The sequence below is a fragment of the Lithobates pipiens genome, unplaced genomic scaffold (assembly GCF_037356315.1).
Source record: "Lithobates pipiens isolate NorthernLeopardFrog02 unplaced genomic scaffold, aLitPip1_a1.2 Scaffold_3, whole genome shotgun sequence".
Taxonomy (NCBI): Eukaryota; Metazoa; Chordata; class Amphibia; order Anura; family Ranidae; genus Lithobates; species Lithobates pipiens.
The window spans coordinates 257,514,888-257,540,636 of record NW_027507790.1 but is presented as its reverse complement, the minus strand read 5'-3'; the positions used below and the strand labels follow the sequence as shown (position 1 = coordinate 257,540,636).

The 25,749-nt window shown below is 42.7% G+C and overlaps 1 protein-coding gene across 2 annotated transcripts in view; it reads left to right on the top strand.

Annotated features, from left to right (window-relative positions):
• SETBP1 (SET binding protein 1) overlaps positions 1-25,749 on the top strand; it is a 280,905-nt gene that overhangs the window by 213,063 nt on the left and 42,093 nt on the right. For both annotated transcript variants that reach the window (XM_077463084.1, XM_077463083.1), the window contains one exon: positions 1,918-5,344. In XM_077463084.1, coding sequence (XP_077319210.1) covers positions 2,140-5,344 — 3,205 coding nt within the window. In that variant the 5' untranslated portion in view covers positions 1,918-2,139. The remainder of the gene's footprint in view (positions 1-1,917; positions 5,345-25,749) is intronic.

Genomic DNA, 25,749 nt, shown 5'->3' with positions numbered 1-25,749 from the left:
ATTAAAGAGGAAGTCATGCAATTCCCACACCCTTTACCACAGGAAATAGAAAATACTGCCTTCTATTTCCTTTACCTCTCAAACTCCTACTCAAGTTTTGTATATAGTTAGATCTTCTTTTAGGTTGTTATCGTGGTCTGTGCGCCCTCATTGATGAGATTTCCCTTACATATTTTCCATATTAAACCATGACTGGAAAGGAGTTTAACTGGGTTCAGAACTTTGGGCTCTAGCTTGAGTTTTAATCCAGAATGCCCTTCCAAAACCGTTGCAGCTAAAAAATAAAAAGTACTACTGCGATGGTAAAATGAGTATCCCCTGCTAGAGGGCAGTACAGAGTTTACATTCCCTAGCCTGTAGCTTGTGTCTGGCTGAAAACCAGGAATGGGCAAAGTGCCCTTTATAACATAAGGCCAGACCTCTCCTCCGCTCGGTGCATGCTCAGCATTGTACAGAGAGCTTGGAGTAGTGGACAAGATATTGCGCCAGCATCTGGCACTGGAAGGTGTCTTTGTTCTTGTGCTGCATGCTCATTCCGATCTTCCGTCTGCTACTGGTGCAGAATTATACTTGGATTGGGATGGCCAAGCAGTGAAAGATGCCTTTTATACCCCATGTAACTACCTATTTTCATCTTGGCTTGAGAAAGAAGGATGTAGCATCATCCACCCATTTTTAAGGTTAAGTTGCAGTTTGTTAATGTATTGTGTTTGATATATGGTGATCAAAGCAGAACTGTAGAAGGTCTAGCTTGCTAACATGGTTGATATCTAATGCCCAAAATGTAATTTTTAGATTTCAAATCTATTCTCTTGATTTAAAGTGGTTGTAAACCCTTACAAACCACTTTGACCTACAGGTAAGCCTAGATTAAGGCTTACCTGTAGGTCTAAGAAATATCTCCTAAACCTACACGGTTTAGGAGATATTTACTAAAAGATAGCCACCGCTGTCTATGGCGCATGCGATATGCTGTTAGTGGCGGCTCCCGTGCTTCATCGCTGCTCCGGTGCTGTGAGTGGCCGGAGCAGCGCTACCCGGAAGAAGATGGATGCTCCGTACTACAGACAGCGGTGACATCGTTGGCTCCTGTGTCAGGTAAGTGACACATAATGACATCGCTGGCTCCTGTGTCAGGTAAGTGACACATAATGAGCTACTATGCGATGCATAGTAGCCCATTATGCTTTACCTTTGCAGGGAGACGAAGAAGAAGTAAACCCATCAGCGTTTACTTCCTCTTTGTTCAAAAAACATTGAAATGGACGTTCACTATCTATTCACTAAGTGGATTTCACCATTGGCACAAGCAGCAATGTTAAGCCAACCATAGAAAACTTCTGGGTACCCACCACCATTTCTTAATCATTCAAGAAAAGAAGTTGCGCAGGTGTGGTTAATGCCAGCATTCCCTTTTCACATGGAGAAACGTGAAAGATCATCCAGGGATTAGCCAGGCCATAGTTTATGCAATTTTTTTCCTGCTGCTGGCAATAAATTTCATCCTAAAAATCCAATGTTGTACCCAAGTCCAGGTGTCTCCAAACTTTCTAAAGAAAGGGCCAGTTTACTGTCCTTCAGACTTTAGGGGGTTGGGACCTTGCCCAGTGGGAGTTAACAATGCCTGATCTTTGGTAATAGAGGGAGAAATAGTTGATGTCAATGGCAGCAATAGTGCCCCATTGTTGGTGTCAGTGGCAGAAATTCAGCCTCAAGGACTGGATAAAGGCAAGCAAAGGGCCACAGTTTAGGAGACCACTGGCCTACACCTAAAAATACAGTGTTGCACAGTTATAATGTTATATCGCTAGATGTTGTGGTGATATTATTTTCTCTTCATTTTACATATTTGAAATCTATGAGTCAATTTAGTATTTCAGATAATTAATAATAATATATATTTTTTTTTCGTTTTAGGTGCATGAAAAGGTACAGAAGCATTCTGGACTGCATTATGACTCCGGAGTTCCTCCAAACATCACCAGTGACACCTTAAAACCAAAGCACCAGCAGAAAAGTAACCAGCATCATCTTGACTGGTTACCGAGCTCAGACTCTGGAGCCACAGCACGGAGCAGTTTCCTGGATGCTGAAACTGGCAAGGAAACAACTAATGCCACCAAGAGTCCAAAGCCAGAAATGGCTTCTCCAATTCTCAAGTCTCAGTCAAAGAAAACAAATGCAGGAAGTCCTTGGAGACAGATTTCAAATGCAAAGGATAATTCAGCTTCCAGTGCCGTTCCATCACCAAGCAGCAACAGCATTTTATCAGCAGCTAACATTTCCGAGCCAAGTAATGGTCTTTCAACATTAGAAGACCAAAAAGCTGGGGACTCACAGGAGAAGCCTTTGTGTACTGCAAAAAAGAAAGGTGGCAAAAAGGAGCTGAGTCAAGCTGCACAGGCAGTAGAACAAGAACGAGGGAAAAATAATCCAAAAGCAAGTGATAATAAAAGTCATGAAACTGTGGACGGTAAGAAGGATGCTGACGGTTCAGCAGCTGTGCAACAGCGGCAAGACACAGCTTCTGCGAACTGTGGTGAGAACGATTCAAGCCATGTGAGGATAACACTTCCTATAAATTCTACACCAGTGGATCCACCCTCAAATAGAAGGAAGAAAAAACAGTCTTTGAAGCCAGCTTTGGATAAAAACTTGCCGGATGAAAACCAGCATTCTGGGAGGCCGTTAGTTAATGAAGTGAGCAATCAAACAGTTTCTCAGCCCCCACCAGCCAAGAAGGATAACAGAGTGGTTAAACAGGGTAAAGTTACGAGTAATGAGTTGCCATCAAAGTTGCCAGAGATGACTGGAAGCGTAGGGAAAACATTTGTAAATGGCATGACCCGTCTGCAGAAGTCTGCTGCTGCTGCTGCTCCTGTATCAAAAGCCATTTCTGAGAGCTCTAGATCGAAGTTGCCTGTTTTGCAGCACCCCAGATTTGCTGCCAAGAAAAGATGGACATGTGGAAAGCCTAAAGCAAATGCTACTCATGAAAATTCTGTTTCACATTCTGAAAAAATCGTGGTGGATCCACCCTCTGCGTACCCAATAACTCCCTCTAGTCCGCTTTATACAAATACAGATAGCCTTACAGTAATTACACCAGTGAAGAAAAAAAGGGGTAGACCAAAGAAACAGCCTTTGCTTACTGTTGAGACGATCCACGAAGGAACGTCTACAAGTCCAGTAAGTCCCATTAATAGAGAGTTCCCTGGCATCAAGAAAAGAAAGGGAAGGCATTCCCTCTCTGAGCTGGTCCAAATGCCATCTGCAACGGAAAAGAACAGTGGTGAGTTAGATTTTCACAAAAAGGTTGGAAAGCTTGGAATGTTAGATAAGAAAACCATAAGAACAATCAACAAGATGAAAACGCTCAAAAGGAAAAATATTCTAAACCAAATTCTGTCTTGCTCAAGCAGCATCGCCTTGAAATCTAAAACTCAGCCGCAATCCAACGCAATAGCAACAGTAACCACAACTCTTGACGCTAGGTTAGGCAAGCAGATTAATGTCAGTAAGAGGGGAACAATCTACATAGGGAAGAAAAGGGGGAGAAAGCCAAGAGCAGAACAGGTTCCCCAACAGACTGAACAAAGAACAGCCATTAAACCAAGCAGGCCTGTTTCTAGCCAGCCAGAAATCCCAACAGTGCCTTCTAACTTGCAGTCATTTGTGGCATCTTCACCAGCAGCTATTCACAATTTTACAACCCAGCTAGTAGGTTCTAATGGCAACCTTAGCCCTGCCAGCACTGATACAATGTTTTCGGATTTAAAAACCATGCCAAATCTTCAGCCAATCAGTGCTCTTCCAACAAAAACCCAGAAAGGAATCCATGGCAGCTCTTGGAAGTTGTCTCCACCCAGGTTAATGGCTCACTCCCCGTCTCACCTATGTGAGATAGGATCCTTAAAGGAAGTCACACTGTCCCCCGTGAGTGAGTCACACAGTGAGGAAACCATCCCAAGTGACAGCGGTATTGGCACAGACAACAATAGCACTTCTGACCAAGCCGAGAAGAGCTCAGAATCCCGTAGAAGGTACTCCTTTGATTTTTGTACCCTGGACAACCCAGAGGTTATACCATCTGAAACCAGCACAAAGAGCAAACATGGCCACAGGCAGAAACATCTCATGGTTGACAACTTTCTTGTTCATGAAAATGTTAAAAAGCCAAAGCACAAGAGAAAGCGGAAGGGTTTGCAGAACAGGGACAATTTGCAGTTTCTTGCAGACCTTGAAGACCTGATAAACAAGTTTCAAGTCTTTAGAATTTCCCACCGAAGTTACACCTTTTACCATGAAAATCCTTATCCCAGTATCTTCAGGATAAACTTTGATCACTATTACCCTGTGCCATATATTCAGTACGACCCCTTGCTCTACCTTCGCCGAACCTCTGACATGAAATCAAAGAAAAAACGTGGTAGACCTGCCAAAACCAATGACACCATGACAAAGGTGCCTTTTTTGCAAGGGTTTGGATACCCTATTCCCAGTGGAAGTTACTATGCACCATATGGAATGCCTTACACATCAATGCCTATGATGAACCTTGGTTATTATGGTCAGTATCCAGCTCCTTTGTATCTGTCTCATACGCTAGGAGCAACATCTCCATTCATGAGGCCCTCTGTTCCACCACCCCAGTTTCATACATCTTCCCATATGAAGATGTCTGCAGTCGCCAAGCATAAGACAAAACACGGAGTACACCTCCAGTCAGCAGTAGGTATGGGCTTAGGTGACATGGCTCCTAAAACAGGAACAGTTGGACTTTCAAGCAGCCGACTCCACAAAAGGAAACACAAACATAAGCACAAGCATAAGGAAGATCGCATCCTTGGGGGACATGGTGATTTCGGTGGGTTTTTTTCTGCCAAATCCACAAGCTTTTCAGGTCATACCACAAATGACAAGCTCAGTCCTTCCAATAAGGATCTTTCCTCTGTAAACGAGAAAAGCAAACACAAAGAACGACAGAAACACCAGCATTGTGAAACTGGACAGAGAGGTCCAAAGTCTACTTTTGAGGTGGACACACTTTCCTCCTTATCACTTTCAGATGGTCAGCACTGGACTCAGTCAAAAGACAAAAATGACTTGAGCAATGAAGCTGTTGATAGCTGTTTAAAAAGGTACTCTGGAAATGACTGCAGTGGCCGAGTGGACTCTTCTGACCTGTTTGGGGAGATTAATTCATCCAATGATAGGAGAGATGGTGATCTAAGTGGGAATAAAAGATGGACCTTTGAAGGTTTTGGTTCCTACAGAGAAAAGGACCTTCAGTCATTTCGAATGAACAAGAAAGACAGGAATGTGTTTGAGTCTTCTGGATCAAGTAAGACCCGTTTTTGTTATACGTTTGGTTGATATTTATTTTTATGACAATGATATCTTGGAAAACATATCTGGTCTTTATGAAGGTTCTCCTTTATCCAGGTTATAACATATCATGTAGTAGGTAGTTACATTCAAACTGGAGTATTATAGCTGAGGAAGCTACTTGTTGAGTAGCGACATGTGAACATTACATAAGAAGTCTAGATTAAATGTGACTAACATTTACTAGATACAGCCAGGTCCATAAATATTGGGACATTGACACAATTCTAATCTTTTTGGCTCTATACACCACCACAATTTAAAATGAAAAAAACAAAAACAAGATGTGCTTTAATTTGAGGGTATTTACATCCAAATCAGGTGAACGGTGTAGGAATTACAACAGTGTGTATATGTGCCTCACACTTTTAAATGGACCATAAGTAATGAGACAGATTAACAATCATCCATCAAATTTTCACATTTTAATACTTGGTTGCAAATCCTTTGCAGTCAATTACAGCCTGAAGTCTGGAATGCATAGACATCACCATACACTGGGTTCCATCCCTGGTGATGCTCTGCCAGGCCTCTAGTGCAACTGTCTTCAGTTCCTGCTTGTTCTTGGGGCATTTTCCCTTCAGTTTTGTCTTCACCAATTGAAATACATGCTCAGTCGGATTCGGGTCAGGTGATTGACTTGGCCATTGCATAACATTCCACTTCTTTCCCTTAAACTCTTTGGTTGCTTTCGCAGTATGCTTCGGGTTATCGTCCATATGCACTGTGAAGCGCAGTCCAATGAGTTCTGAAGCATTTTGCTGAATATGAGCAGATAATATTGCCCGAAACACTTCAAAATTCATCCTGCTGCTTTTGTCAGCAGTCACATCATCAATAAATAAAAGAGAACCAGTTCCATTGGCAGCCATACATGCCCACGCCATGACACTACCACCACCATGCTTCACTGATGAGGTGGTATGCTTTGGATCATGAGCAGTTCCTTTCCTTCTCCATACTCTTCCCATCACTCTGGTACAAGTTGATCTTGGTCTCATCTGTCCATAGGATGTTGTTCCAGAACTGTGAAGGCATTTTTAGATGTTTAGCAAACTCTAATCTGGCCTTCCTGTTTGAGGCTCACCAATGGTTTACATCTTGTGGTGAACCCTCTGTATTCACTCTGAAGTCTTCTCTTGATTGTTGACTTTGACAAATGTACACCTACGTCCTGGAGAGTTTTCTTGTTCTGGCCAACTGTTGTGAAGGGTGTTTTCTTCACCAGGAAAATAATTATTCGGTCATCCGCCACAGTTGTTTTCCTTGGTCTTCCAGGACTTTTGGTGTTGCTGAGCTCATTGGTGCATTCTTTCTTTTTAAGGATGTTTCAAACAGTTGATTTGGCCACACCTAATGTTTTTGCTATCTCTCTGATTGGGTTTGTTTTGTTTTTTTCAGCCTAATGATAGCTGATGATTCACTGATAATGACAGCTTTTTGGATCTTATATTGAGAGTTGACAGTAACAGATTCCAAATGCAAATAGCACACTTGAAATGAACTCTGCACCTTTTATTTGATCCTTGTAAATGGGATAATGAGGGAATAACACACACCTGGCCAAGGAACAGCTGAGCAGCCAATTGTCCCCTTACTTTTGGTCCCTTACAAAGTGGGAGGCACATATACAAACTGTTGTAATTCCTACACCGTTCACCTGATTTGGATGTAAATACCCTCAAAGTAAAGCTGAAAGTCTGCAGTTAAAGCACATCTTGTTTGTTTCATTTCAAATCCATTATGGTGGTGTATAGAGCCAAAAAGATTAGACTTGTGACCATGTCCCAATATTTATGGACCTGACTGTATGTCTGTTTATAGGATTTGTTTCTCAATATTCATTACCTCCACAAAAATTACCCCCCCCCCCCCCACTGTTCTTCAGAAAATGCTAGTTGCCTGGCTGACTGACTTTAACACTTTTGAGCTAGTGACCTAAAACAAAAAATACAATAGCGCATGTGAAACTTGTTCCAGGCCATTGACTCGGAAAGCAGTGAAAATCACAAAAGTGATAGCTAGGCAATTAAAGCGGAGGTCCACCCTAAAATGGACCTTCCGCTCATCGGAATCCTCCCCCCTTCCGGCGCCACAATTGGCACCTTTCAGGGGGGAGGGGGTGCAGTTACCTGGATAATCCAGGTAACTGCACCCACTTCCGGGATAGCTCTCTGCGGAAAGGGGCGTAGATTACGCCCCTTTCCGCAAGTGCCTGCCCCTTTCCGCAAGTGCTCCGCTGCCTGCTGGGAAAACACACAGATCCCAGAGGCAGCGGGGACCGTCCTTATTGCGCAGTGCGGCTCGCGCATGCGCAGTAGGGAACCGGGAAATGAAGCCGAAAGGCTCCATTTCCTGATTTCCATACCCAAGATGGAGGCGGCAGCACCCGAGAAACGATCTACAGATCGACTTCGGGTGCTGACATCGCGGGCGCGCTGGACAGGTAAGTGTCACTATTTTAAAAGTCAGCAGCTGCAGTATTTGTAGCTGCTGGCTTTTAAAAAAAAAAAAAAAACGCGGAGTCCCGGCGGACTCCCGCTTTAACATTTTTAGAAAATGATTGGAAATGGCAGGGTACATATTTCAAGATTTTTTTTTCAAATTACAATTTTAAGGTTGCAGGCTTCTTTGGCATGGGCCAATGAAGAATGAGAAGCAACTTAACTATTCATTTTTATTAGGATGGTCTGCTTAGTTGTTAAATAGTCTGCCCATCAGCTTCTCTCCCCTTGCAGTGATATCTCTAATTTAGCTCTTAGTTGATTAATTGTTCAAACCTCTCCACCCCATCCAAGTTTAAATTCAGTAAACTCTAGGTGATGTCAGGCGAGGGGTAGGCATGGCCATTTTTGAGTAGAGTGCCATTTTAAGTGTTTGGCACTTTTAGGCCCCTTTCAGCCTGATGGACTCATTGGGTCTGCCTGTCAGTTTTTCAGGTGGACCTGATCGGACCATTCATTGCTCTCTATAGAGTGGTGGATGTCAATGGACGTGTGTCTATCTGACACCAGTCGACATCTGATCTTGTCCACTAAAAACAGATCCATTCTCCAACCGTCTGACAGGTCGGATGGAAACGGACAGACAGTCCGCTTCCATCCAACAGCCCCATAAAGAAGAGTGGGTTGTGTCTTTGTCTGCTTTACATCAACGGAGCGGACACTGACCTGTCATCCACCTGCTCAGCGGAGATCAATAGAGAGATCCCCTGCTAAGAGGGCGGAGTCTGCCCCATGTGCAAGGTGCCTTAACATAGCATTTTAACGAAGACACATCAATAAGGCAAATATGAACATTAGTGCTCCATACCAAACAGTCTAGTCTGCAAATGCACTTTCATCTCTTAGCTCTGTCCCTCAGCCTGCTTTTCCTCTACCTTCACCCTCCAACACGCTCTCACTAACCTTCCTTTTTGCGATTACGCCTTCTTTCCTCAAATTCTCATTTCTTTACCCTCCTATCCACCCCACAATCTATACAAATCACCCTCACTTCTGCCCTCTCAATATTACTGCACTTATCCCCTGTTCTTTCTGAGTGCATGTAATGTTACTACTTACAAATCACCAGGGCATTTGCCTTCATATAAATCCTGCTCTCACCTTGCCTCCTTTCACTCTCCTGCTACCCCTAATTTCTGTAGATATCACCCCAAACCCTGGCTCTCCACCATCTAACTCTCACCCCCGAAACCAGCAGTCTCCCTCCTCTAACGGCAGCTGCAATCCTCACTCTTTTGTTTTAATTACCCTGCTTCCTCGAGCCAGACCCCCCCATGTGCTCACTCAATCTCTAACAAACTTGCCTCTGCCAATGACCTTTTACTCTCCAATAACCTTGAACATGCTTGCTGTTACTGAAACCTGGCTCCAGGAATCCGACTCTGCCTCCTGCATTGTCCAGCATTGTCTAGCTTGCATAGACCACATCTGTGTGATTCCTATAATGAAAGTGGAAATCACTGTAGCAGCTACTACCACAAGCTACTCATTTAAACTAAAAAAAGAGGTTTGGTTGAAGTTGTGTATTAATAAGGAAGCCTAAATAGTTTTACTTAGAGTATAAGAGCAGACATGACCCAAATTTACTTCAAACCTTAATGCTTGTCCCAGCATTTTTTTTCATTTACTTTGTTCCTAAAGGAAGAAACAAGTTTTGTACATTTCCGTGATGTCATCGGCAGGCTTGTAAAATTCTTGCAGGGGCAACTGCTGTGACCTAAACATTCCCCATAACTACATCTCACATCTACATCTTACGCACAGTATATGGTCCGGTTCTTAGGAGTCAAAGCAGCAGCATTGTTTGTTTGGGGGCAAACTAATATATGCTTTTACAGTGGGGCAGGAATAAGTGGAGTTCTGTAGCCCAGCAGGCGGGGCTGTCAACATTACTTGGGGTAAATTTATGTACTTGTATAGCAGTGATCTAATTTTCTTTTCTTTTTTTTTTTTAGTAATACACTTTTACAAAAATGGAGTTGCATTCTTAGATAAACCCAGTTGTACCTCTTTAAAAACTTTTAATTCCAAGGAAAAATCTCAAAGTATTAAGCTTTAAGAAATCATATATTATTTAACGTTCATTAGTAATCCTACATTTTACGAGCAGTTTCCTAGTAAGGGTTACTTTAAAGAATATTTACATTTTCTGCTGGGGTATAATTATGTTTTCAGTGTAATTAGAACAGGGGGCATGTTACATTTAAGTCGTTTTAATGTTTTCAGGGGGGGAAAAAAAAGAAAAAAGTCCTCTCAATTAAAATGTTCATTGGCTTTCTGATTGCGAGTTGCGTGATTGCTCCTTGCAGAAGTTATTACCCGGCTTCCATAGGAGAAAAAAAAAATTGTTCTCTTAATTAAAAACTACAGTAGAAATGAAACAGTAATTAAATGGACTTCAGTATTCAACAGCGAGCTGGGGATTTGAATCCTCCCTCTCTCGCCCGCATTCTCCACTTCTCATTCCCGAAGATAAGAGTTAATCTATTTCAAAGGTATTTCCAAAGGCATTTTTAGCACATCTGCTTTGTTCTTGAAATATATTAAGATGAATTGAAAATATTTCTTGAAAAGCGTCTGTATTGATTGTTGGAAAAAGCGTTTTTGCTTGTAGAAATATTGGACACTGGAGGCCATGTTAATTCTTCGGCTTTTCTGACTGCCCATAGAATGTATGCTTCTTTCCTTGTTTAACAGTTGGCTGTATTTTTTTTATGGTTGGCATCATGTTGGTGGGTCGCATGTTCCCTTGTTTGTAGTGCAGCACAAGGTTATTAGCCTACAAATGCCTTCTGGAATTCCTCCTTAAAAATGCAGGGCACCGGGCATGTCAAGGTGCCTAGGCACTGCTGTGCTGTATCTGCAGTGTGAGATTTAGGCACTGCTGCCTAAAGCAGCCCATAGACGATTGCAATTTTTTCCCTTCCAATATGGGTGGAAGGAAAGAAAATTGCTCAATTTCCCCCATCAATACAGCCACTCAAATCCCGATTTAACCAGCCAAGCTTTCAGCAGAGATCCTCTACTGCAGGGGTCTCAAACTACAGCCCTCTAGTTGTTCAGGACCTACATTTCAATCATGCCTAGTCATGTCTTTGAATGTCTGAGTGTTACAATACCTCATGGGATGTGTAGTTCCACAACAGCAGGGAGGCCGTAGTTTGGAGATCCCTGCTCTACTGGATATCTTAGAGGATCTCTGCTAAAGGCTTGGCTGGTTAAATCTGGATCCGAGTTACTCCATTTATAGAAGCCCAAAGTGTGATCTCAAATGAGCAGGAATCACCACTCTATAATCTGAGGGTCATTGCAGTCTGTTAAGCAAATTGGCTGCATCACTGTGGTGTTGTGTGGATCTTTTGGTAATACTGGAGATGTTGCTGGGATTTCTATTTTGAAACTGATGAGGTTGTGTGCCTCCTGACCTGTGGTCATGCACATTACCATGTTCATTAAAGCATGGTACAGCAGCACACGGTATATACATGTTGCAGTGTGCTGCCACTACACATGGCCAAAATAAATGCACCCCCCACTAGGGGTGAAAATCTTCACTGGTCTCACGATTCGATTTGATTACAATGATTATCCTGTCCATGATTTGATGCAATTCAACATGGGATATGATCAACATGTAAAAATACATAAGTGGTCCATATAGTGTACTTGGTGTTATTCACTTTAAGGTCATCACAGAGGACAAGGGGGGCACTTTTTACGTCTAGAGGAAAAAAGATTTAATCTCCAAATACGGGACGGTTTCTTCACAGTTAGAGCTGTGAAAATGTGGAATAGACTCCCTCCAAAGGTGGTTCTGGCCAGCTCAGTAGATTGCTTTAAAAAAGGCCTAGATTCTTTCCTAAATGTACATAATATAACCCGATTGCCTCTTGGGGTATCAGCAAGGAATTTTTTCCCCTGCTGCAGCAAATTGGAGCATGGTTTTCGGGGGTTTTTGTGGGTAAAGGATTGTGTATATGTTGTATTTTTTTTTTTAACTGGGTGAACTTTTGCCTTTTTTTTTTTTTAACCTTGACTAATTACCGTATTTATTGGTGTATAACATGCGCCGGCGTATAACATGCACCCCAAGTTTAGGAGGGAGGTTTAAGGAAAAAAAAACTTGCATTTAAATGCCCATCAGTGCAGCCTTATCAGTGTCCATCTGCAGCCGTGTCCATCATTGCAACCTTGTCGGTGTCATTTGCAACCTTGTCATGCAGCTTTGTCAGTGTCATATGCAGCTTTGTCATGCAGCCTTGTCCATCATTGCACCCTTGTCAGTGTCATTTGCAGCCTTGTCCATCATTTGCAGCCTTGTCAGTTTAATTTGCAGCTTTGTCTTTTAAAAATGGCGCTGCCGAGATACAGAGCCGGATGTCCTGTGTATCTCGGCGGATTTTGGCCGCCGAGAGCGGCCGAAAGCTGGCGAGAATGGCCAAAAGCCGCCCAGAGGCTCACAACGACAGGGGATCGGCGTATAACACGCACCCACGATTTCCCGCTGATTTTAAGGGGAAAAAAGTGCGTGTTATATGCCGATAAATACGGTATGTAACTATGCGGGGCAGAGGAAGGGTAGGATCAGAGGAATGGATGGGATCAGAGGCAGAGGGATGGATGGGATCATTGGCAGAGGAATGGATGGGATCGTTGGCAGAGGGATGAACGGGATTAGTGGCAGAGGGATAGGGATGGACGGGATCAGTGGCAGAGGGATGGGTGGGATCAGTGGCAGAGGGATGGGTGGGATCAGTGGCAGAGGGATGGTTGGGATCAGTGGCAGAGAGATGGTTGGGATCAGTGGCAGAGGGATGGTTGGGATCAGTGTCAGGGGGATGGGTGGGATCAGTGTCAGGGGGATGGTGGGATCAGTGGCAAAGGGATGGATGGGATCAGAGAGATGGTGGGATCAGTGGCAGTGGGATGGATGGGATCAGTGGCAGTGGGTTGGATGGGATCAGTGGCAGTGGGATGGATGGGATCAGGGGCAGTGGGATGGATGGGATCAGTGACAGAGGGATGGATGGGATCAGGTAGAGGGGTGATGGTAGTGGAGAGATGGGATCAGGGACACTGGCACTCACCTGCTCTGTGTCAGTCGATTCCCCCTCCTCCATGCTGCTCAGTGTGTCTTCCCCCTTTCCATGCCTCTCCTGATGTCGGGTCTCCAAGCTCCTCTCTCCTGCAATGTACTGGCTGTCAGCTCATCAGCTGCTGACTTTCTGATTCAGTGAAGGGGAGAGGCTTTACCCACCATGCAGGCTCTGCCTCTGTGTTTCTCCGGGAGAGGCAGAGCACCGCACGGAGCTCTGCCTCTCATCAGAGATCGATTTGGCCAACTTGCAGCATCGGTGCAACATTGAATGTCTGAATCGTGATGCATAGATGCTGTGATTATATTTAACACCCCTACATACCACACATGCAATATAGAAAATGTGCATGACCTTACGATTCACTGTTGAGGGCTCTTTGAAAAGAAAAGGACATTCTCAACACATCGTAGAGAGACACACCAGTGTGAATGGGCCCATAATGATTTTATTGAACTTAGAATTGCGTTAAATGATGTTTCTTTCATCTGCCTGGAATCTGGGTTTAAAAAAACTGCTTGAAGCAAGTGTAAAAAGCTCTCGGTTCTCTTATGTATTCCTTCAAACATCTTGAAATAAGTGTTGGGTTCAGATGGTGTAATTACCTGTCAGAAAGAGGAAGCTCGGGGTTCAGATCACCGCAGTGGTGATAATCTCCAGTAGTTCACAGAACAGACCGGAGGAGGGCTAGTGGCTTGGAGTCTATAGAATGTCTTCCTTACGCTGTGCATAACCAGAATGGGGGTGATACCAGTTTTTGCCCATTTCGTTTCACAACAGCTGGAGGGCCGCCAGTTTGAGACCCCTGGGCTAGAATTATTACTCTCACTCTAGCTAAAGGCATTTAAAGCGTCGCCTATGGAGATTTTTAGGTATCATAGTTTAGCGCCTGCAATTTTAAAGCATAACATGTTAGTTATCCATTTACTTGGCGTAACATCATCTTTTATATTTTACCAAAAAAATGGTGGTTATATTGTGTTTGCAGTAAAACATTTATTTAAGTGTATTTCTTTCCAAACAAACCTCTGTGAAAAAAAATTTACATAAAAAAGACACTCACCATTTTATTGTCTATGGCCTCTGCTTAAAAAAAAATAAAAAAAAAAATATATATATATATATATATATATATATGTATATATCTATATCTATATATATATCTATATCTATATATATATATATATCTATATATATATATGTATATGTATATATATGTATATATATAATGTTTTGGAGTTCTAAGTAATTTTCTAGCATAAAAATTATGATTTTTACACGTAGGGGAGAAGGATCAGAATAGGCCTGCAGGTGGTTAAAGTTGGCTATAGACCATACATTGCTGGTTAAATTTTCCATAAATTCTACCTTCCTCTAGATAATTTTTCCCAGTAAACCCAAACATGTAATGGGTGAGCTTCGAGCAGTCAAGTCACCCTTTCTATTTTCCTTATCTTGGAAAAGTAATCCACTCCATAAATTTCGGTCAGATCTTGCCCTCAAGGACGCTGACATGTGGGAATCAGATCTGAGTGGACCAAGAGTCATAACAATCGTCCAATATAGCCAAATTTGGTTGGATCAGGCCACAGTCTTTTCGGGTGCCTTAACACAGTGGTCATCATCCCTGTCCTCAGGGCCCACTAACAGGCCAGGTTTTATGTATTACCTTAGGGAGATGCAGACTAGAATACTGCAATCACTGAGCAGCAAATGAGATCACCTGGAATGTATTTCAGTTATCTTGCAAACCTGGCCTGTTAGTGGGCCCCGAGGGACAGGGTTTATGACCACTGCCTTAACAGACTTCTATGCCGGGACGAAGATGACCACCAGGGACATTTGCGTTTGCCCCATGATATACGTGAAAAGTACATGAACTAGAAGTCTAAGCTTTTTTTGGTCCTTCCTCCTTTTGTGGTCATTTTTGAAATATTGAAGAGATTTTCATTTTTGTGTGTACAAATTGCTAAAAGAAGCCCTGGCACAGAACTACTTCTCCTTGCTCAGTGCGTTCACACTTCCTGTTTTTCACTTTGACAAGAACCTCGGAAACCTCAGTGTTCTCATTCTCTGACCACAAGCAAACATTAACACAAAGGTGAAGATGTCCTGTTCAGACTTTATGGAGTAACTCTATACATTTTATCATCATTGATAATCCTGACTGCTTTGGCTTATGTCCCGCTGCAGAGCTGCACGAAAAATTCCATCAACATTATGGTTTTCTGTAGCCAATTGGAGCTTTCATGTGTAAAGGTTGCAGTAATGGACCTTGTCAGTGGTCATGACCACCAATAACAGGGGCAGCCACTGCCATTCCGCTTCGGTGCTTATGTCAAAGTGACTTCTCTGAAGGTTTTGTTATGTGTAGGTTTGATTAACAAGAGTGACTGAACCTCAAGAACTGTTGTCTAAATTTCATAGACGTGTTCTTGCCCGAATCTTGGTGTGCTTCGTGTATTTCTTCCAGATTTCTGCAGTATTCCAGTGTGGAACTTTACTGCTATGTAGAAACCTTCTGTAATATCCAATCTGGCAACGGCATTTGGCAACCAAAAAGTACATTTATATACTTTTCGGCTATTGAGAAATATATTTGAATGAAATGGAATTGAATTTGTGTCCCGAGTTCGGCTTTAATTTTAGGTTACCATCAAACTTAAAATATACCCTTGAGGTGGCGCCAGCCTTTCTATCCTTACAGTCTCGTTTCAACCTGAGTGTTGAAGTAGATTTGGAACTCCGACACCTCCAGATAACCTCTATATTTGGGGTGGATCTATTTCTGGTAACTGCTAATCAAACAGCCTACCAAAAAAAAAAATGTTTTATTAATAAACATATGCAACTGCCCCTTTAAGTGATTATCAGTAATTAGGGTTGCACCGATACCGAGCATTTGCACAAGTGGAAATGTTGCGTTGCTTAATCCGATACCTGTGTCCATAGCTTAATTGGGGGGCCTCACAGATGATCTGTGTGGGCAGTTACAGGCACTGATCTCCCTGTATACCTTTCAATAAAGCAGCTGACAGCTGCTTCTCCTCTTCTCCCTCCTGTGGCTGTCAGCTGCTTTATTGAAAGTTATACAGGGAGATCGGTGCCTGTAACTGCCCGCACCAGTCGTCAAAAGTGGCCCCTGTGTCCTGCCCTGGCTCCCCGGGCCCTACTCCGGCTTCTGCTCTGGTCCCCCTTTGTGCTCCTCCTGTTCCCCCCCCCCCCCTCATCCTGGATCTGTCAGAATGGAGGGTGGAGGAAGAAGACGGTAAATCTGTCATTTACTGGCTCCTTCGTTTTCCGAATGCACACAGCCAGTGATCACTGACTGTCCATTCATAACTGAGCACTGTGTTTACGATGTTTCAGTTTATGAATGGGAAGAAGCCTCTGTCTCCTGTCCATTCATCTTCAGTGCAGCTGAGGCTACAGAAAAAGGGACTGGGGCGTCTGAGTCCTCAGTCCCTTACCCTGTCTCAAAAGGGCAGATGTCGGGGGTCTGTTTACACCCATGATAGCTCACCAAAGCCCCCCAACAGGGCTGATAACATTTTTTTTAAATTGTAATAAGTATTTAAAAGGTTAAATTGTAACTACTCCCCCCCCCCTCCAAAATAAATAACACAAAAAAGATAAATTGTAAAAAAATAAAAACCTACTGACACAGTCCACGCCTCAGTGCCCATCAGTGCTGCACATTGGTGCCACTATCACATGACATTAAAAAAAAAAAGGATCGTAATCGGTATCGGCGAGTACTTGCAAAAAAGTATTGGTACTTGTACTCTGGCTTAAAAAAGTGGTATCAGTGCAACCCTATCACTAATAATAACTAAATCTACAAACACAAGGTCCGGCGCTGCTAAAATATACAAAACTGATCAATCATAAGTTCATAAATTCCAAATTTATCATAAAACAATAAATTATTTTTACAATTGGGGAAAAAAGTCCAAAATGTCCAAAAGCAAGCCCAACTCCACTTAACATTGATACCAGCTACCATGCTTCTTCTTTCACCATAAACCGACCACTTGCACTTATAAAATGCGCACTCACCACAAATGTTGACCCCCAAGTAAGGCAGGTCAAAAAAGTATTTTCCAATATGTTCTCTTGGAATTAGTTTAGTTGCTTCTCTTTTCACCAACTGTTTCCATTGTCTCCAAAACACAGCCCGGCATGCTGCCATCCTTTTCCGGGTTACACGTGACATCATGTCCGGTTCCCATATCTGGTGTTTGGAACGCACGGTCCTATTTTTGGTTTGCGGCTCAGTTTTGAAGACATTGGAAATAACTGGTGGAAAGAGAAGCAACTAAACCCACTCTGAGAGAGCATATTGGAAAAGGCTTTTCCGACCTACCTTAACCGGGGGGTCAGAATTTGTGGTGGGTGTGCATTTTATAAGCACAAGTGGTGGAAGAAATTACGAAGCATGGTAGCTGGTATCAACGTTCAGTGGTGTTGGGCTTGCTTTCGGACACTTTGGACTTTTTCTTTTTCTAATTTAAAAGGAATTATTTTGTTTTATGATAAATTTGGAATTTATGAACTTATGATTGATCATTGATAGGTTTTGTATATTCTAGTAGCGCTGAACATTGTGTTTGTATATTTTAGTCAATTTTAGGTTAAATTATTTATCATTTACTTATCGTGAGTAAGTGGTGGACTTGGAGCTAGAGAATCATTGAACTGTCAGTGTACTGCCGATTTTGGCACAACCTTGGGGCCCAATAACATCAGGGGATATAAAAAATTGGTATATCCTGAGAAATATGTAGTACTTTTTGTTTTTTTCATTTTTTAATGGGCTGGCCCACCAAGCATTGATCATTTTGTACTGGGTTTGTACTTGGTGAACCCTGTCCCTGGATCCTTATATTTTAAATTTGGCCTCACTTTCATTTCTAGGAATGGAGGTCACCAGAAGAAATAGAAAGCATACAACCTTACCAGCAGGGGACTGCAACAAAAAACAGGATTTCTAAACCATCGCCATACTATACTACACAAAACTAAAAAAAAATTATAAAATAAAAAAGCTTCAGATAGCTCAATATTTGAAAAGATAATGGTGCAGATTTAGATTTGGAGTTTCTGCCGTCTTTTGCACTATATACAGCTGGGCTGCACAGACACTAGTTTGGGTTGGGGAATTTTTCGATGACATATAACTGGTATACAAGGGATTATTCCTAAAATCACAAAATAAATACAACTTTTACAGTATATGGTGCTGCACATTTAAAAAAAATATTTTCTTCTATTTTTTTATTTCATTTTTTTAATTCCCTCGGGAAATTAAAGTGCTTCTCCAGGCAAAAAAATTAAAATAATTCAGATTTGCATGGTTAACCAAAGCAGTTATCAATGGAAGTATGCGTTTTCTGTTTTTCCTTAGTTATTGGATCCAAATGGCCCCAGTGATCCTGCAGATTTCTTCCTCTGTGACCGCTGACCGTTCCGACAACGCTGTACAGCCGCACTTCTGCCCACAGCGTTGTTGGGACTCTGAAGTGCGCAGCTTTATTAATTCTTTACACATTGATGTTTACATCCCAATTACTCATTCAAAATGCGCATGTGCTGAACGTACCAGGCGGAGCCTTGGTAATGCTCACTGCTCCAGCAAGTCTCTGCCTGCCTCTTACTTTCATTGACAACAGAGATGGATGGTAGTCATGTGACCGCAGAAAAACAATAATTTTAGCAATTGCATACAAGGGAATGCTATAGCACTAACAGTTGTGGCTGTATGTAAGTTTTGGTGACACCACCTTTCCATCAAGTGCAACTATTAGTTATGAGTACTATCAGTACATTAGTACAACTATAACATGGCTTAAGGAATAACTCCTCCTTGTGAAGAATGGTCGGAGAAGCTCTAGACCGTCCAGTCTAATAAGTTGATGATGCCAAAGTTTCAGGTTCTACCAGGGATACCAAGTTAGAAAGATGGGACCTGGCAGCACTGTCATTCATGCTATGGGTGCTTAGGCAGAAGCAGGAGTAAATATAAGCTTTTGGAGCAGCCTTTGGTCCCTAACTCCATCCACATCTGTAAAATCCTGGTCCTAAATTGAAGCCAATTAAAATTTGGGGTCAACTCTAGGTTTGATCCAAGGACATAGTTTCTTGGAAGTGGCCAACTTGCTCAATAGAATAGTTCTCACTATGTTGTTATAACCAGCCTCCATCTTTCATAATTTCTCACTTGTGGCTGGAGTGGGCTCAGTCCCCAGTTGTTTTTTTTTTTCTGCTGTCGAGGACCCTAACAGGGAGCTCTACAACCGACAAACATGGCTGAACTACCATTTTCATCAGCTTTTATGAATTATTTATATAACCGTAAAGGTGCAAGCCCTATAACTGGTGTAATGTTCACCCTCTTATCAGTTCTATGCAGGACCATTTCGAGATTGCCTTTCAGCTAACGACAGAAGTAGATTCAGTGAAAAGCCAAGCTTTAGCTTGTTGCAGCCATATGAGGAGTCTTCTGATTTGTCCTCTTAAAGGTCACATTTAGTAAGAAGAAGGTGGATTATCCATGCTGGCTTGTATGTTGCATTTCAGCGGTTGTCCGAACCCGTGTTCCAGCAGAGGGGGTGCCGTGTTTTTTTTTTTTTTTTTCAACATGGCTTTTATTAACATGCCTATATAATGCCTCTGCTGATCGCCAAGCCAAGCTTTGCCAAAGGGGCATGCCCTAAAACAAGTAGTCCTGGCAACCGGCTTCCCTTCAGATTGGTTCAGCTTCCTGTTGGTGGGTCAGCTGATGCCTATGTTCCAGCCACTCCATTTCCGGTGCTTTCACACTGTTCACACACATCTTGATGTCCCGGTAAACACAAATTTCCCCTCATCATCAGGGCTCTCCAACAAACCTCTCCTGTTGCATGTCGGGATCGGATCCACCTCTGGTAATGCTGTTCAACATTCAGCGTTGGCTTCTTTCTGCTTTTATTGTTGGAATAAACTGTATTTTAATCTGACTTCCGCCTACTGATGTTACTGGGCTCTGGACTTCCAAACATCATTATCATTACCCCCACATATATGGCCCATGGACAGTTTATCTTCAGGCGCATTATCGCATGAGTGCCAGGCTGTGGTTTGTTTTTGTTCAAGTCCTAACTCAACTTAATACACACTAAAGACCCAATGCAACTTTGTTAAAGAGACCATAAAAATTCAGATTAGTCAACCAAAACCTTGACACTGCTAATTATTTTTGCTAGAACTATGAGGACATGCTATAACTAAGGAAGAGCAAACTTCTGAAAAGTGTTATCAGTTGAGGTTGGGTCATTTTGTGAACTACTGAAATTGCAGTCAGTGGAAATCTGAACCAGGCTACCAAAAAATGTTGTATTAGCCCTTGTACACACGGTCGGACATTCTGACAACCAAATCCGTTGGATTATGTCCGACGGATTTTGCCTGAAACTGTTACATACACACGGTCGGACAAAGTTGTCGGAAAATCCGATTGTACATAACGTGATGACGTTATTTCGTTACGACGGGACTACGTTCAGGCTAGTAGCCAATAGCTTTGGTCTAGGTATTTGATCTGAGCATGCATGTCACTTTGTCCGACGGAGTAGGCTACACATGATCGGAGTATGTCCGATCGGAGCATTTTATCGGAAAATTTTACCGGCAAGTTGGAAAAGTTGTTCCGTCGGATATTCCAACGGAAACAGTCCGATGGAGACCACACACAGTCGGAATATCCGACAAAACGGTCCGATAGGACACATTCCGTCGGAATCTCCAACCATGTGTACATGGGCTTACAGAGCATCAAAATTGTGAAGAATGGTCGGGGAAGCTCTAGACAGCCTGGTCTAATAAGTTGATGGAGTCAAAGTTCCAGGTTCTACCAGGGATACTAGGTTAGAAAGATGGGACCTGGCAGCACTGGCATTCGTGCTATGGGCGCTTAGGTAGCAGCAAGAGTAAATATAAGATTTTGGAGCAGCCTTTGGCCTCGAACTCCAACCAAATCTGTAAATTGAAGCCAATTAAGATTTGGGGTCAACTCTAACGAAGGACATAGGTTCTTGGAAATGGCCAACTTGCCCAATAGAATCTTTTTTGACTTCTATTTTAAAAAAAAAGATGCAGGTTATTATAACCACCCTCCATCTTTCATCATCCGTTATCACTCGTCTTCCAGCATTAAACACCATCTGCTGCTAAATAGTTTTACCAATCCAAAATTTACCACTAAAATATTATTGCCGTGCATTCGCAAGTGGCAGTCCACCCTCCCCCATGATTATTGTTGTGTATAAATAGAACGCCATGACAGCTACAAATTCCAGCTGATGCGATTAACACATTTTTATATCATATAAATGTATTTCTTTTTGTGACAGCAGGCAGGTGCGACTCCATGGCAGCTTTCCCGGAAAACTCATGTGGTAATGGGGGGTTTTTGTTAAGTCAACTCTAAATTTAGCATGTCAGGTATAGTTGCCCTGCCATTCTATGTGAGTTCAAACAACAGGGATTAATTGTGTTTGATTTATTTTTATTAGCGCCCACCTATTCTGCAGCATTTTCAGAGCTAGTATTAACATGTATCCCTTATCCTTACCCCGGAGAAGGTTGCAAATGGGGCCCGATTGCTGCATAACCAATATAAGATTTGGCCTAAGGCAGCAGGGCCTCCAGGGGTGACATACAGCCAGCCACCTGTGCATTGTATTGCTAACTGTCAGGAATATATTCTTATCATAAAAGAAAAGATTCCAGAACAGCACAGTTATAGTGTTCCTAAACCCAGGACTCTGCATTCATTATATCTGGTCTTCCACAGTACACAGAACATGGAAATGCAATTATTTTAGTAAATATAAACTGCTAAATACCTTTTCTCCTCAGCAGTATATAGCAGTCTTGTGCACTCTGTCGGTGTCTGGTTAAAGCTTGTAGCTTGTATCTGGATGTCCTATGAGGCTGCAGGACCCCTGACCCTCTGACTGGTCAGTGCTGTTTGGCCCTGTGCTGATCACATGCACTCTCCCAAGAAAAAAAGGAAAAAAAAAACTCTGTAGCGATACACTCCAAACTCAGCATGTGCAGCCTTACTCCATAGACTCTGTTATTAGAAAATTGACAGTGGACAGTGGAAGAATGGGATGATCAGAGAAGCCAGGATCAAACTGCCTTTTTGCATAATGCATAGGATTAACCCCTTAGGTTCCATAGTGAGTATAACGAGCATGCTTTACTGCAAATACAGACTGATTTTACTGTTGTGGGTTTAGTAACACTTTAAAGGGTTTGTAAAGGCTCATGTTTTTTCACCTTAATGCATCCTATGCATTATATTGAAAAAACACCTTGCGATCACCGGCCCCCTAGGACCCCCCCCACCCGGTTTTACTTACTTGAGCCCCGAATTTCCGTTGCGCACCCCCGCCGTCCCTCTCTCCACGGGTTCCCAGCTCTTGATTGGATAGATTGATAGCGCAGCCATTGGCTCCTGCTGCTGTCAATCAAATCCAGTGGTGGGGGGGGCAGGCCAAGTCCTGCGAATGCTGGACTCGGGAGCGCGCCCGCAAGGTAACCCCCTCGGGAGAGTGCTTCCCCAAGGGGGTCTAATGTGGGGAGGAGCTGCCAAGGGACCCCAGAAATGGACAATCGGGGGCCACTCTGTGCAAAACAAGCTGCACAGTGGAGGTAAGTATGACATGTTTGTTATTTAAAAAAAAAATAAAAAGCAATTCTTTAGTATCACTTTAAGGACTAGCAAGACTTGCCCACCTGTTCCATCCAACTGGGTCTTTGCTGCTGCTTTCCCTGCAGTTTTTTATATTCCTAAAATGTCATATACTGCAGCTTATCCAGTTATTAGATGTAGTGACTGCATTCGTTTTCAATTTTTTTCCAGGCTTTCTCACTTTGTTTTCACACATGTATACTGCCAGTAACACACCTCCCAATTTGGACTGCAGAACACCTTCCCATCTCTTTTCCTGGTGTTCTGTAGTCCATTGGGCAGGCTGACAACACTGTCACTATAGGCAGATAAACAAGTGTTTTTTATTTTTCTGTGCTTGCAGTGTTTTTGGGGCTCATTCCAACGTGCTTCAGTCTCTTCACAGAGATCTGCGTTCAGATTGCTCCTCCGAGATCATTTGACAGGCGATGAAGATCCATTGTATCGCCTCCTCACCTCTTGCTTTACCCCTTGAACCACTGCACTAGTGCACAGCAACTGCCTGCATTGTATGCGGCTGCGGGGTGATTGCAGAGCAGCCCCATTCACTCAAATGGTTTGTTTTTGACAGGCAGCGACAGGGGCTACAATTCCTGGCATGGCTGCAAAACATCCTGGCCATGCAATGTGTATATATCCAGCTGCGGCCTTTACAGCTAAAAGCGACAAATCATGGGGAAACGGGCAAGTATTGCAGAGAATGTGTACTGTTTTTTTTTTTTTTTCCTAACCTATCATTGTGGTTTTTGTATTTAGGGAGGAAACCAGGGCACTTGGAAGGAAACCACTCAAACCCAGACGGAATATATAAATCCATGTAGACAGCAGCCTAGGCGGTACCAGTTCTAAGAACCCCAGTGTCAATTAAAGGACCATGCAGCAAGCTTGGTTTGATGAGTTGGTGTTGAGCAACTCAAGTGGCCTGCAGTCAGCCCTGACCTCAACCCTACTGAAAACCTTTCGGATGAATTATAACGCCGTTTTGCCAGCTAAGTCTTCTCATTCAACATCAGTGCCTGACCTTACAAATGCTCTTATGGCTGAAATAGCCATTAATTCCTACAAACGCAGTCCAAAATCTTGCAGAAACCCTTCTCAGAAGAATGGAGACACTAAAGTGGGGGCCAACTCCGTATTAATGAGCATGGTTTTAGAAAGGGGTGTATAGGTGTGATGATCTGGTGTCCTCAAACCCTTTGCGGTATATAGAGTATATGTTCCTCCCTAGACCATGCATGACCTAAGCAATGCAACAGCATTAGGTTTCACTTGTGTATGTTGGCCCTTTGGGCATTCACGTGTTGGAAGTCTTGTTATCACATGCAAAGATTAGTTGTAAACTCTCTAAAATGCTGAAACGCCTCTTTGTATAAAGTATACTTCACAAACTGAGAGATTAAGGGAAAGATGTGTGTAAAAATTAATGCAAAAGAAATGCATTTACATAAATGAAGGGCTTGAAACAATGGGGGGGGGGGGGGGTACTAAAACTGGGCCACATAAAATCCGGTGCACCTCTGCATAGTAACCACCCGGCTTACAAGTTTTATTGTCAAAGCTTAATTGAACAAGCTGAAGTTGGAAGCTGATTGGTTACTATGCACAGCTGCACCAGATTCTGTATGCCCCCCCCCCCCATGTCATGTTTCACTGTGCATAAGCCACACTGTTCTATTGGCCAAATCGACCAAACAACGGCTTCTTAAGGGCCAACAATATAATCATTAGTGACCATTTTGATCACCACCTATGGCTTTCTTTCCCCCCCCCCCCCCCCCCCCCTCTGCATTATGAAAAAATACATTTCTTTTTGTCCACTTACTGATTTTTGTTTAACTATTCCTGCCACAGTGTAGCAATAAACACAGCTATACAAGCTATAGTTATGGACTTCCAGTCGCAAAGGCCAACGCGTTTCACCAATATATGGCTTCTTCAGGACCCAATATGATGAAATGCCATCACTAAATATAAAAATAGTACACTGTTATTAATAACATGCATAGTATATAACGAGACAAAAAAACAGAACGGCACACGAGAGGGTACCGAAACACACTGATAACACAACTAAAAGTCTATAAAGTCCAGGAAGTATACATATGCAGCATTTGTGACACCTCCCCATAGAGTCAAGCAGTCTCTGGAAGAATAATGGGAGAAAAACAAGGTGTGCCAAAAACAAAGTGCAGCAGAAGATGCAACAGATGGTATAGCTAAATCAGCCAAATGGCTGCTCATACTAATATAAAGATCAATAGGCATATAACAGTATAAGACTGTGGTCACTCAGTGGGTCCCCGGTGGATGGTGGTGTGTAGATGTTAACTTGAGAGGAGAGGAACAACTAGCCGGACATCCATCTTGTCGTCTCGGAAACCAGCATGGAACACACTCAGAGTCGCATCGAGAGTGACGTCAGAACATGGAGATAATGTTCTAAATGGCTATTGATCTACTCGATCAACGCCGATTGATCTTTATATTAGTGTGAGTAGCCAAATGGCTGATTTTAATTAAATATACCGTTTCTTGTCTCTTCTGCTGCACTTAATTTTTGGGCACCTTGTTTTTCGCCCATAATATATAATGATACAATCTTATACCTATACAAAAAGCATGTACTCACATGTAATGGATCATGGGGTACCCAATAATAGCCTCGGGGATGGGCACAGGGGTATCAAGTCCAAGAGACCCCACCGAGCAGGACACACAGCGGACAGCATAGAAATCTAAAAATCTAAAATGGCACAAAACAACTACTCAATATATAGTCATTTATTTAAACTACCATAGATCTGTTCAATAACCATACTAACAGAGATTGTAGAGCAGGTAAGTAGGATAAAAATATATGCAAGGGCTAGCAGTGGCTAGAGGCACAAGTGTCTGTAATAAAGAAAAGGAAAACAGTAACCAATGAAAGGGGTCATAGAAACTGACACAGTTACACTTAACCATCAGTAAGCCAACCACCCCCTAGTTACATAGTTACATAGTAGGTGAGGTTGAAAAAAGA